Raw genomic sequence first — 13,606 nt, 5'->3', positions numbered from 1 at the left:
TGGAAATAGTTCAAGGAGAAAAGTGGAGGATAAAAATTTTTCCAACTATTAAAATAGAATATTTATTTTTTAAATCAGTTTTGGCCTCACTTTAAAATGTGTAAATCTAAAATATACTAGAATACCTACCATTTGTAAATATTTAAGCTTGTGGTACATTTCAGATATCAGCCCCCCCCCCAAAAAAAAAAAAGTGAGAAGGGGTTTGTGTGTATGTGACTGTTTTCTCAGGAGAGGGGTCTACAGCTCTCAATTAGACTCTTCAAGATGAGTCCGCAAGCCAGAAAAGAGCATCAGTAAAGGGAGGCCACTGGATTCTGGAGCCATATCAGGTGTCACCTCAGTTGTTTGGTGTATCTTTAGGGAAGGTACAAAAGTACATCTGCTTTTAAAACTCTCAGTAGAATTATAAATTATTAGGGTAGAGCACTTAGTTCAAAAACAACTTTCCTATATGTCTCCACAGAATAATTATATTCATCCTGTGATTGTTTCATCTGTACAAATTGATGGTACTTTCTATTTCAGTTTGAAGGAAGGAAGTATTGTGAACATGACTTTCAGATGCTCTTTGCTCCTTGCTGTCATCAGTGTGGTAAGTTTTGCTGCTGAATGGCAAAGTAAAAAGTGAGTCTCAAAATTATGTCAGTGGTGAAAATGGTGTTGGGTGCTCATTATAAGTAGCATCCAGGTGCTTTATCAGTCCTTTGCCTTAACATTAATATATAACAAACTGGGGATCTCTGGGTGGCTCAGTGGTTTAGCGCCTGCCTTTGGCCCAGGGCGCAATCCTGGAGTCCCAGGATCGGGTCCCGCGTCGGGCTCCCAGCATGGAGCCTGCTTCTCCCTCCTCCTGTGTCTCTGCCTCTCTCTCTCTCTCTCTTTCTCTGTCTATCATAAATCAATCAATCAATCAATCTTTAAATATATATATGTATACATATATAACAAATCTTTAAATATATATATGTATACATATATAACAAACATATATAACAAGAGTGTCAAAACCCAGAGAGAAATGATTTTTAAGGACATCTACTGTAAAGTTAGTTTTTGATTAAGATTTTTATCAGATGATCTTTTGAAATGTGCCTGCCCCCTGTTAATTTAGCCTTTACCTACTCACTTTTGGGGTTGCTGAGAGAGGGAAAATATTGGAGGGGTGCTTCAGATGCTTAAGGATGGCTGTGTGTTATACAAGTGTTTAACTTGCTTGCATTTTAGCCACCTCACTGGTTGCTAACAATTCCACTAGAAGGTCTCCAGACATTGGAGAAACTGAGTAGAATGTTCTAAAATTTAGTGAAAGAAGAAATTAGGTATAGGTTTCAAGAAAATGTGCTGTGGATTTCAGTTTTCTCTGTCGGTAATGACCAGAAGTAAAAGGCATTTAAGAGAACCCTGTATATCATTGGGAAAAGAGAAAACCAGATCCAGAGATGTGATAAGACAACCAGAAACTATGACTACAGAATCACAACCAAGGACACAGGTGAAAGCTTCCTCCTAATGCAGTGCTCACTGTGGCCAACACATACCTAGAAAGCCCGAGTTGTGGAGAAAGTATTAGACATATATTTTTTTTCCGTGTCTTTTGCCTTAGTGCTTTTAGCAATAGGGTGCACACTGGATGTCCTTTGTGTTACTTTCCCACAGGTGAATTCATCATTGGCCGAGTGATCAAAGCCATGAATAACAGCTGGCATCCTGAGTGCTTCCGCTGTGACCTCTGCCAGGAAGTGCTGGCAGATATTGGGTTTGTCAAGAATGCTGGGAGGTAGGAGTTTTTCATCCTCATCAGGTGTGGTTGGAGAAGTAACTACTACAAGGCCATGCATGTTTTCCCCTGGGACTGAGACTCAAGACCTCAGTGTATCAGTTTGCCTGCTATCTGTTATGAGAGGACCCGAGAATTCTGTGTCCCTGGGCCAACAGAAGCAGGATACATACTTAAAATGGAGTTTCTTAAAGATCAGTCACTGGCTCAGTGGGTTGAGTGTCTGCCTTTGGCTCAGGTCAGGGTCCCAAGGTCCTGGGATATAGCCCTATGCCAAGCTCCTTGCTCACTGCAGAGCCTGCTTCTCCCTCTCCTTCTCCTTGCTGTTTTGCCTACTCCTGCTCTCTCTCTGTCAAGTAAATAAATAAAATCTTAAAAAAAAAACATAAAAATGATTTATTTAACTCTTTTTTAGGGCGTATTTCTTTTTAATTATTAGAAAGAACCTCAGATTTTAAATTTAAGTTTCTAAAAAAGTTTTGGCTTTGTTTAGACATCTATGTCGCCCCTGTCATAATCGTGAGAAAGCCAGAGGCCTTGGAAAATACATCTGCCAGAAATGCCATGCCATCATTGATGAGCAGCCGCTGATATTCAAGAATGACCCTTACCATCCAGACCATTTCAACTGTGCCAATTGCGGGTATTGCCATTTGATTACATAAATAGTAGAAATAAAATGAAAGATCACATATTTCTGTATTTCTGTTACTCCAGCACACCCGATTGTTTTTCTCCAACTTGTAATCTAGAAAATTTAAGACCTATAAGAAGTCAAGAGAATAATATAAAAAATACCTATGATTGAGTTTCATCACTTAACATTTTACCACATTTGAGTGTGCTTAGCATACACTCCCCCCATGTGTATGTATATGTGTGTGTGTACATATGTACATATCCACATACCTCTAAATATTCAGTCAATAGTAAAATATCCTCAACTGCCCCAAAACTATTTTTGATCACTGTTTTCTCAACACAGGACCAAAAAAAAAGAACTCTTAAAAAGTCTTCTCTTTGTACCTACATAATTTTTTTCAGTTGTAATAGAGTGTTATCTTAAAATATCCTAAGCTACTTTTATTTAATTTTGCTTTATTTACTTTAAAGGAAATTTTTTTCTTCAGAAACTCATGATAAATTATTAGGTTACAATTTTCTAAATTATCTAAAAATTAAATGGAAAGAGTTTAATATAATCAGTGTGAACGCACATGCTAAATTATTGCAGGGTGGAGAGAAATAAGGGTAAGCTAAAGATCAAGAAAACAACTTTGTGCTGTAAGTACAAAAAAATCACATCTTTTATTTGTGATTATCAGTTTATATCTTATTTTCTTGCCTATTTCACTCTGGAAGTTTTCTTTTTTTTCTTTTTTATTTTTTTACTCTGTGGAATTTTTCTCTGTTCATTTGTCATTAGCACTTCTAAGGAATTACTTAAAACAGATGAAATGTAAACAAGTCTATTTGGCTAATTGGTGCCACCTCTGCCTAAATGTTTACTGATGAAGGACAGAAAATAATAGTGAACGTTAGCATTTGGAGGAGGAACGTTCTGGGCATTTCATTTGTTTATTTTCTGTTAACTGTTAACTCTTAATAACCTGCAACAATTAATTGTCAGTAAATGGAACTAGTCTCTAACTAACCTCAGTTATTTTGGAAAGATAGTATTACCGAGTCCATCCTGAACATTGTGATGATTCTCTTCTAGCTTTTTAAGAAAGACAGAGGGATTATAATGTGATAATAGACAAGGAAGTGATAAATATGATCAGTATCCAGACTTATTTGTACATTTTATCATCGTTGCATGATGATGTTTTGACAGGAATCTGAAACCCATTCAAGCCTATTAATTTAGGCTACTGTGAACAACACTGAGGGAAAAAAAAGTTACAGGGATTGTTAGAATGAGTCTTCAAAAACCTGCTACAAAGTATGTCAGCCACATTGGCTGCTTGTTTCTTCTCTCTCAGTAGTAGTATTTAGTTGGGTATCTTCCTCATGGACAGGAAGGAGCTGACAGCTGATGCCCGGGAGCTGAAGGGAGAACTGTACTGCCTGCCGTGCCATGATAAAATGGGAGTGCCCATCTGTGGCGCTTGTCGACGGCCCATTGAAGGGCGTGTGGTGAATGCCATGGGCAAGCAGTGGCATGTGGAGGTGAGTCTGAAATGGTGGAGGAGTAACCAGGACTTTTGAATTTCCATCATTCAGATGTGCTGGCAAGTGTAGGAGATTCTGAAGATTAAATATGGACATTTTTGAGACAAATGACCTTGTAGAAAATTAATATAGAATACACACTGCTTTTGTGATCTCTCAGTAATGATACAGGATGTGCTCTTTTGTTCTTAAATCCTTGAAGCAGGAAATGTCATGGTCCATATCCAACAGCCCCTCCCTTATAGATGCTACTAACATGTTGACCTCTTTTCTCATTCTGTGTTGTTTAAATAGGCCATGTCTTTAACCTGTCAGAACCTTAATTCAAGACACCTGAATTAAGTAAGACTGAACATGTCACAGGGGGAGCCCTGGCAAAGTGAAGTAACTATATCAGACTTGCATGTGTCTTCCTTGAGGATAGTTTAACTTTGGAGTTTTACTTCATTAAATAAATAAAAGATGGCAATTCAAAAATGACCTCTAGCAATTTCTTTCAGCATTTTGTTTGTGCCAAGTGTGAAAAGCCATTTCTTGGACATCGCCATTATGAAAGGAAGGGCCTGGCCTATTGCGAAACCCACTATAACCAGGTATGGTTTGTACTCATTGGATACTAGATACACTTAGATGAATTTGAACTTAATATTTTAGCTACAAGGAAATCTCTTGGAAAATGTACATTGGACTGAGAGCTCTCCTTTTGACTTTTTATTTGGGAGATAATTTTAGACTCACAGGAAGGTTGTAAAATAAAAATATAAAGAATACCTATGTACCTTTTACTTCGTCATTTGCATGTGTTTTTCTCTATAAAATGATACATTAATAAATGCACATATCTTTATATACAAATATATGTATTATATATGCACCTATGTTTTCTGAATTATTTGCTGATAAGTTCATCGTGGTCCTTTACCCCTAAATATGTCACTTTATATTTCCCAAGAATATGGAGTGCTCTTAGATAATTGTAGTTAATCAGTATGGATATAATACTCTAGTGTACTTATTCCAGTTTTGTCGCTTGTATCAGTAATGTCCTTGTATCATTTTTTTCCACTCCAGAGCCGGACCCTGTCTAGGGTTGTTATTTTCCTTTAGCTTCCTTAAATTTGGACCATTTCCAAAGCCTTCTTTTGTTTTTGATAGTGATGAAATGTAAATTATTTTCACTGTAAAAAGCAAAAACTAGTCAGTGAACTTTACTAATTTTCTCTAGTACTGGTAATTCTGGATCTAGGTAGCCAGTAATTTGTTTTAAATGGTAGAAAGAACAGAAATTATATTAAATTGTTTGATGTTATAAAACTTAGTTTAACACATCTTGAATTTTTACCACCTTTTTTTTTTTTTTTTTTCATTTTCAGCTATTTGGTGATGTTTGTTTCCACTGCAACCGTGTTATAGAGGGTGATGGTACGTGTCTGTAGGTATTTTTATATGGCATCATTTTGACACAAAAACACTTTGGTAATGTGAAAATTTAGCAGTCACTGACTGCTGCTGTTTGGAATATGATCATTATCAGTTACTTTTTTTCTGTCTTTGGCATATTTCTCAAGTCATCCATAGCTGAGATGATAATACCCTAAGAGTTGGATATGTTACTCCTTTATGATAAATACTTTAGGGCAGTGCCACGGGATTGTTACGGTAGATATTGTGGGAACATTCGTGGCCAACCTTGAGATCTGTTTCTATTTCTATCCCCTGGAATTATATAACTTGGAAGCTGTAGGGCGGTGTTTATTAGGAACAGCTCAGTCTGCCATGGCAGTCAGCGAGAGTCACTTTAACCCTGCAGATGCTAAAACCTGGCAGTTTTCTATAGACATTTCTAGGCTGGCCAGCCTTGTCCTGTGGTAATTAGGCAGGACTAATTAACTGGGACAAAACAGAAGCAGCTGTGTTTGCTAATAGTGGCTAGCACAATTCTGCTAGAAACTTCCTGGCAAAGTTTTAAACATTCTTGTTTGCAGCATGCTTCATGGTTCTCGTCAGAGAACCCAACTTGGGAAATACTTTGCAAAACACTGCCCATGATGCAGCTTGTGAAAGGAGTAGTTCAGGAGAGCACTCTTCAGTGCCATAGAAAATAAAACTTAACTCCCTCCTATGAGGGGTAATTGTCAGGTGAGAGAAGCTGTCAAAGGAAGCTCACTTCTTGTCAGCTTTGAGAGAAAAACTTCCACAGACAAATAAGTTAATGTCTGGATTTTTTTAAAATATTTTATTTACTTATTTGAGAGTGAGCAAGCGAGCGAGCACAAGCAGTGGCAGCGGCAGAGGGAGAAGCAGGCTGCCCACTGAGTAGGAGCCTGATGCAGGGCCCCATCCCAGGACCCTGGGATCACGACCTGAGCCAAAGGCAGACACTTAACCAGCTGAGGCTACCTAGGCACCCCTGGATTTTTTTTAAAAAGATTTTATTTATTCATTCATGAGAGACAGAGAGAGAGAGAGAGAGAGAGAGAGGCAGAGACATAGGCAGAGGGAGAAGCAGGCTCCATGCAGGGAGCCCGATGTGGGATTTGATCCTAGGACTCCAGGACCACGCCCTGGGCCGAAGGCAGGTGCTAAACCAGGGATCCACCCAGGGATCCCCACCCCTGGATTTTTTTAAATTACTTATCTTGTCCATATTTCTTTGTTGGGCCAGTGGCAGTCGGCATGGAAAGGTAATAGCAAGTGTGCTCGTAGGCAGGCCCTGTGCCAGAAAAGCTCATCTGAGTGACGTAATGCATGTTGAATATCTACCCCCCGTCATCCATGGGAGTGAGAGGCCAGGCTTTGATGGGAAGACATGGTACATACCATTTATATACCTCAAGGAAAGAAGAAAAATGTTAACTATAAATAAAGATTGAAAATGGTGATCGTAATCTTCCCTAAGATGAAGCCTACAGTCATGGAAGACATAAGTGCTCCATTTTTTTTTAAATGTGGAAAAAATAGCCTTAAATAAATTGATTTGATTGATTCAGTAAACATTAGCAGCACTAAAATTTTTAGTCATGTGATTCTTTTGTAAGAAAACCTCTTGAAAAAAGAAAAGAAAAGAAAGAAAAGAAAAGAAAAGAAAAGAAAAGAAAAGAAAAGCTCTTGAGAACCTCTTCCACGCGTCATGGAAGCCACCTCAGCTCTCTTTGAGTTGAAAGTGTCAGCTCCGCTGCTTTCCATACCAATGTGTGTGACCAGTTGTCTTTCCATTTCCTCTAGTGGTCTCTGCTCTGAATAAGGCCTGGTGTGTCAACTGTTTTGCCTGCTCGACCTGCAACACTAAATTAACACTCAAGTAAGTCTACAGTTTTGTCCAGTGTGAATCCTAAGACTGAACACGTTGGGGTAACATTCTTATAAAATACAATTTTTAGAAAGAGAATTGATTCCTTATTTTTTCAGTGTAGGCCTTCTGAAAGTAAAGGTTCTTCTTTTAATTGTTTTATGTTCTTTCTTCTATTCCTTCTTTGTTCTGCTCAAAGGGATAAGTTTGTTGAAATTGATCTAAAACCAGTCTGCAAACACTGTTATGAAAAAATGCCAGAAGAATTTAAGAGGCGACTTGCCAAACGGGAGAGAGAAGCAAAGGATAAGGAGAAGCAGAAAAAGAAAAAGCCAGTCTGTTTGTAAACTTTTCTGTCCCTTCTGTCATCATTTTCACTGCTTTCTTCTTTGGTTAGTTCTTTAGAGTATATTTTGTTCTGTTTTGGTCTTTTGCTTCTTTTGTTTCTTTTTGGCATGTATTTGTAGCTGTCAGAGATTGAAATACAAGTACTTTTCCGGTGTAGAGCTGGTCCTTTTGCTTAATTATTAAAATTATTAAAGCCTACGTTAATAAATCCCCACCTACTACCAGCTTGTACTTATTTCCCTTAATCTGTCGACTCCCTCATCTCCTTGTTTAGATCACAACATGGTATAGATTTTTTTTTTTTTTTAACAAGTGGATTCAAAAGGAAGAATTCCAGTCTTTAATAGATATTGGGAAAAGTTTTTAAAGTATTTTTCTCTGGTAATTACAGCTTTTAGAATCCTGGTTTTTGGTTTCTTTGCCAAAAATAATTTAATTGATAAATTCCAAGTGCCACATGTTCTAGGCTCTGTTAAATCCCCTCAGCATGTTTCATATCTAAGCAAAGACCACTACTGTACATAATAAATCCACTGACTTTGGTGTCTGTGTGCACTTTCATAGAGTGCTCATTGCTGCTGTTTATGAATTCATCTTCTTGATGTTTTCAAACCCTACTCTATTCCTGATTTTTATAGGAAATATTTCAGTCTTTGAAATTCTGCTGAATTACTAGCATGATTGTCCCATTGTTCCTTCTCAGTCACCATTGTGTTCCGAGCCCCAGAAGTTTTTTATTGGCACAGTTTTTGTTTCCTTCCATAAAGAGGAATTAAAATTCAAATGTAAAATTAAAACAGTTGAGATTTGCTTAGCAGTATCCCTGAAAGCAGTGATAATTTATTTCCTTTATCCAAAAAAATGGCAGTTTTAATAGCTTTCTTGCTAAGAAGTCTTTGGGAGAAAATAAAAACTCAGGAATACTATTTAAATCAAACTGTCAGTGAAAAAATAACATCATTTGAATTTCTCTCAGCATTAATATCTCTGTGAAAAACAGAAGGGAATACTTTCCATGTGATGCTTGAAAATAAAAGAGTTTTCATTTTATTAAATATTTGATTAGGAATTAACTTTGCTCTTTAAAATTGTATCACCTGATTTAATCATTTGCCGTATAATAATATACCACTGGATTTGTTCCAGAAGTGCCACCTAAAAACAAGTTAAGAGAAGGCACAGGTTATAAGGTTGTATATTTCCTCAGTTCACAGCATAGGACCCTAGATTCCAACGGTAATACAAAATTGTAATTACCATTTGGAAATGCATAGCAGACAGTTAAGCTGCCTGAAAACCTGGTCTCTCCAGAACTGTTTTACAAGTAAACTGATAATGTGTCTTGCTCTAGCTTTTAAAAAAAGAATTGAGTTCTCCATACAGTTAACCATTCACAGAATGGAACCACAGGCAGTCTATTTCATTTCTGTTTCCTAAGAGTGACTAAAAACTGTCCTATGTCACCCCACCAACCTTTCTGTCAGATAGCCAATCAAAATAGTACATTGCAATTTAAGATTTCTTTGAAAGTGATTTTTGTTGTTGTTGGAGATAGGAGGCAAACCATTTTATGCAAAGAAAGATGAAACCTCATAGCCTACCTCATTTAAAATATTAATTAAGATTATTTTGCCTTCAACAAAGAGAAGGTCATTCAAATTACAGAAATACAACCCTGGGCAGTTTACATAGTACTTTAATGTGTGATTGATTTTACTTACCTAAACTATACTGACATTAGATGTCCTATATACATAGTACAGACCAAAATGTAATTATGTTTTGTATTATACAGATAGATGTATAAGATCAATTTATAAGGACTTTTTTCAAATGATATTGTAATTTTTTACATTTACTACAATGACAAAAGTTGAGATGAGAATTAGTTTTTTGCTCTGAATATCAATGTCATGTGTCTTCATTTACTTCAGTAAAATTACCTCACATTATTTATATATGTGTTGAATACATTTCTACTTATTTCCTTTATTGTTACTGTCTTTAGGAATAAATTTGTGGAGTTTGACATGAAGCCCGTCTGTAAGAAGTGCTATGAGAAATTTCCATTGGAGCTGAAGAAAAGACTCAAGAAACTAGCTGAGACCTTAGGAAGGAAATAACTTCCTTTATTTTTTTTCTCTCTTCTATGCAAATAAAAGAGATTACCAACATTACTTGACTTGATCCACCCTATTTAAAGCTGTATCTCAAAATAGTTGAGAGTAAAGAGGGCCTGTATGAATGAGTTTCTTCATTTCCTTCTCATTAAAAAAGAAAAAAAGCTTGTGTAATTAAAACACAGATGAAATCATGATTTGCTTTTGTTAATAACCCTTATCAACTTGTCAAAATGTAGACTATATTTAACAACAGACAACACATGGTATAGATGTTAGATTTTAATTAAGGTCCAAAAAAATTAGTTTAACTTTTAAAAATGAAAGTAGGGAGTCAGCTTTCACAGGACTCAGATTTTTTTTAAAAATGGAAACATTGTTTTACTTTGTATTCAAAAGATAAATAATTCAAACTGCTGCTAGGAAGGACATAAGGAAGAAAAATAACCAGCCAAGGAAAAGAACTCTTGTAGAATCCAAGTATGTTTACCAAACTAGTAGCTATAAGAGGAGTACACACATTACTAAGACAAGAAACAAGTGTATTCAGAACTACTTGATTTCTTTTTGTTGTTGTTAAATGCAATAATTATGCTTGGTTTTATAATTTGTTCTCCTTGTGAACTTCTTCCTTCCTACAGTTATTTAACACAGTAGTTATAGCTAGCTAATAGTATGCCTTTCTAAATTTTGTGCAAAAAAAATTTATACTAGGCATTTGAAAATTCAGTATACTTTATGATATTGGAAGAAATGAAGTATTTTTTAACATATTATAGCAAGTATGCTTCTAAGCTTAAGGTCAAAGATGTAGGTCTTAGAATAGGACACAAAATTAAATTTTATGTAGCTTGGAATGTATCACTTAAAAACAAGTGAATGTATATGTATTGGTCTTACTGCCTTTATAACCATGCTAATGTCTATGCTTTATATGTAATCAAACTTGCCTTGTCTTAGAAAAACACATATGTTATTCAGGAATTCTAGCTATTTCATGCAATACCAAAAATAAGTGCATTGACTGAGATTTGTAAACCCAAAATCCTCTACCACAGCTATGGTGATACTTGATTTTTTATTTTCCCTCCTTTTTGTGGGAGATAATTAATTTTTGTCATCTTGTCAAAAGAGAATGATATGGATAGATGTTTCAAGTTTTTCATTTCAAATCTTGTAATTGGATTTTATTTACTATAGGGAGGAGATTAAAATGACACTTTTAAATTGGAAGGGGGATGTTTAAATGTCAATTTTAGGTCAAAAGTAGTAGATTATTCTACTTTATAAAAAGTGTTTTTATTTTATCTTGAAGTTTCTGGCCATTCTTTCTTGATAAACTTGTATGCAAACCAAATTTTGTGAATATTTGTTAAATGTTGCTGCTGCTGTGTTACCATTTTAAAAAAAGTTCCCAACATAGACTTTTTAAGGAAGAAATTATTGGTTTCTAAAAAAATTGCTGAAATGTCATTTTGCCATTAAAAAAAAAAAAAAACTCAGGATGTACCACTCTGCCATTAAAATATTTCTATGCATGTATGTTTTTAAAAGTTTGTGCATGCACTTTACAGAGTAAATTCTATTTCGGTTTTCTGATCATTTATAACGTATTACTTTTTAGTGTTCTTTTAGAATTCAAAGAATTATCAGCGATTGAAAATAATCAATATATAGTTTAAGACTGTATGTACTCAGAAGTTTAAAACAGTCTTTGCATTTGACAGTAAGAATCAAAATCCCTTCAGTGTGCCTTTGTCAGCTAATACATGACCAGCAAGGAAAACTTTGAAAGTATTTATTAAATACTCTGGATATAGACAAAATAGTACAGGCTTTACAATTTGGGGTCTTGATGCTAAATTGTCAAATACCCCTAACACCAGAAATAAGGAACAGTAAAATAACCACTTACCCATATTCTCAACCGGTTTGAAGATGCCTGAACTGAGCTCAGCTGCTTTGTTTATGTATCTTATGTAGCCAGGCTTCTCCTGCAGCCCTGCTGCTGTCTGCTCATTCTTCTTTTAAAATACAAGTTAATATCTCCTGGAAGTTTGATATGGTAAGTCTCTGCTACTTCAGGATATTTTGTCTAGATACAGTACTTTCTTCCCTGATAGATGCATCATTGCAGCCCTGGGAAAGGAGGAGGAAGTCGAAAGTTTGTGGAATAGAAGACGGGCTTGGTTGAGCTCATAATATTTTTTGTAGAGTTTTTCCTGGCTGTGGAAAAACTCAGGCTGGTAAGCATTTCTCTGTTTAAAGTCCTACAAGGCAATTTGAAATAATTCATTCTTCTTACCCAACTTCTAAGTGCTCTTTTTCTCACCAAGCCTAATATAATTGAGGGAAATGTCGGGGTGCTGGCTTAAGGCTGCACACTGACATCTGGATCATGTTCAAAGCCTTATTAACATTGTACCTAAAATGATAGGCCACTTTGCCTCACTTACTTGCCAAAATAGCCATTTCTAAGTTAAGGAAATTTTGAGGTAGTCTTAACAGCATTCTTGTATTTCATTTTAGATTGTAAGCTCGATGGCAGGGACACTATATTGTTAAATAAGCTTTTATATAGCAACCATTGCAGTATACTCTTGGTGCTTAATAAATGCTCATGATTATTAAGAATAATCCTATTGTCCATTGTTTCATTTGGAAGACTGAGGCATAGAACTACGAGAAGATAGGACTAATGTTTAAGAAAACCATCTTGGTGGGGTGCCTGGCTGGCTGGCTCATTTGGTGGAGCGTACAACTCTTGATCTCAGGTTGTGAGTGTGAGCCCCATGTTGGGTGTAGAAATTACTTTTAAAAATAAAATCTGTAAGGGGCGCCTGGGTTACTCAGTCGGTTAAGTGTCCTACTCTTGGTTTCAGCTCAGGTCATGATCTCATGGCTCCTGAGATTGAGCTCTGAGTCAGACTCTGCATTCAGTAGGGATCTACTTGAAGATTCTCTCCCTCTGTCCCCACCCCCTCACTCGCTGTCACTCTCTCTAAAATAAATCTTTACAAAAAAAAAAAAAAAAGAAAAAACTGTTTGGGAAACAACCTCAGTGTCCATCTAAGGATGAATGAATAAAGAAATTGTGGTGTGTATACACACACACACATACACAAACTGGAATTTTATTCAGCCATAAAAAAAGGAAATTTTGCCATTTGCAACGACACAGATGGAACTTGAGGGCTTTATGCTATGTAAAGCAAATCGGAAAGACAAGTATCGTGATCTCACATATGGAATCTTAAACAAACTTATCAGTAGAGAACAGATTGGTGATTGCCAGAAGCCAGGTGTTGGGGATTAGAAAGCACAAACTTCCAATTGTAAATCAAAGTCGTAGAGATGCACTACACAGCATGGTGACTGTAATTAATAATACTGTATTGTATACCTTAAAGTTGCTAAGAGTAGATCTTAAAAGTTCTTATGAGAATAAAACATTTTGTAATTATGTATGATGATGGATAACTAGACTTTCACCATTTCAGAAATATTACTGAATCATGCATATCTGATATTAATAGAATGTTATATGTCAATTATATCTCAATTTTTAAAAAAAGTTTCACTTAAAGTCATTTAGAATTTTTACTACATGTAGTTTTTTTGGAACAGAATTTAAGTAGTCATAATCTACATTCATGTAAGAATATCAAATTAAACATTCTCTATATAAAATTCACAAGGCGGTTTCCACAAATACTATCTTTTTAATCTTTACAATTACAGGAGTTAAAGTTCTTTCCACACTGTAGCAGAGGGTTGCATAGGGACATTAAGTAGGTCCTCTGAGGTTGCTCGATTTAAAAGTGGCATATCCAGAATTCGAACCCAAGTACTCTCGTGATTCCAAATTTATAAAGGTTTCTACTCTGTTGGGGG

At 35.8% G+C, this 13,606-nt stretch overlaps 1 protein-coding gene across 12 annotated transcripts in view; it reads left to right on the top strand.

Annotated features, from left to right (window-relative positions):
- LIMS1 (LIM zinc finger domain containing 1) overlaps window positions 1–12,349 on the top strand; it is a 146,464-nt gene extending 134,115 nt beyond the window's left edge. For 8 of the 12 annotated variants that reach the window (XM_072844339.1, XM_072844345.1, XM_072844341.1 and 5 more), the window contains exons 3-11: window positions 529–595; window positions 1,660–1,780; window positions 2,274–2,423; window positions 3,802–3,952; window positions 4,456–4,548; window positions 5,329–5,377; window positions 7,181–7,256; window positions 7,444–7,636; window positions 9,601–12,349. In XM_072844339.1, the coding sequence (XP_072700440.1) occupies window positions 529–595; window positions 1,660–1,780; window positions 2,274–2,423; window positions 3,802–3,952; window positions 4,456–4,548; window positions 5,329–5,377; window positions 7,181–7,256; window positions 7,444–7,591 (855 nt within the window). In that variant the 3' untranslated portion in view covers window positions 7,592–7,636; window positions 9,601–12,349. Of the gene's footprint in view, window positions 1–528; window positions 596–1,659; window positions 1,781–2,273; window positions 2,424–3,801; window positions 3,953–4,455; window positions 4,549–5,328; window positions 5,378–7,180; window positions 7,257–7,443; window positions 7,638–9,600 lie in introns of those variants that run through there. The other 4 variants (XM_072844340.1, XM_072844338.1, XM_072844336.1 and 1 more) reach the window with 2 other exon arrangements.
- Window positions 12,350–13,606: the final 1,257 nt, after the last annotated feature.

Source organism: Canis lupus, chromosome 11 (assembly GCF_048164855.1).
Source record: "Canis lupus baileyi chromosome 11, mCanLup2.hap1, whole genome shotgun sequence".
Lineage (NCBI taxonomy): Eukaryota > Metazoa > Chordata > Mammalia > Carnivora > Canidae > Canis > Canis lupus.
The sequence above is the reverse complement of the archived record's forward strand: the minus strand, read 5'-3'. Positions and strand labels throughout refer to the sequence as shown.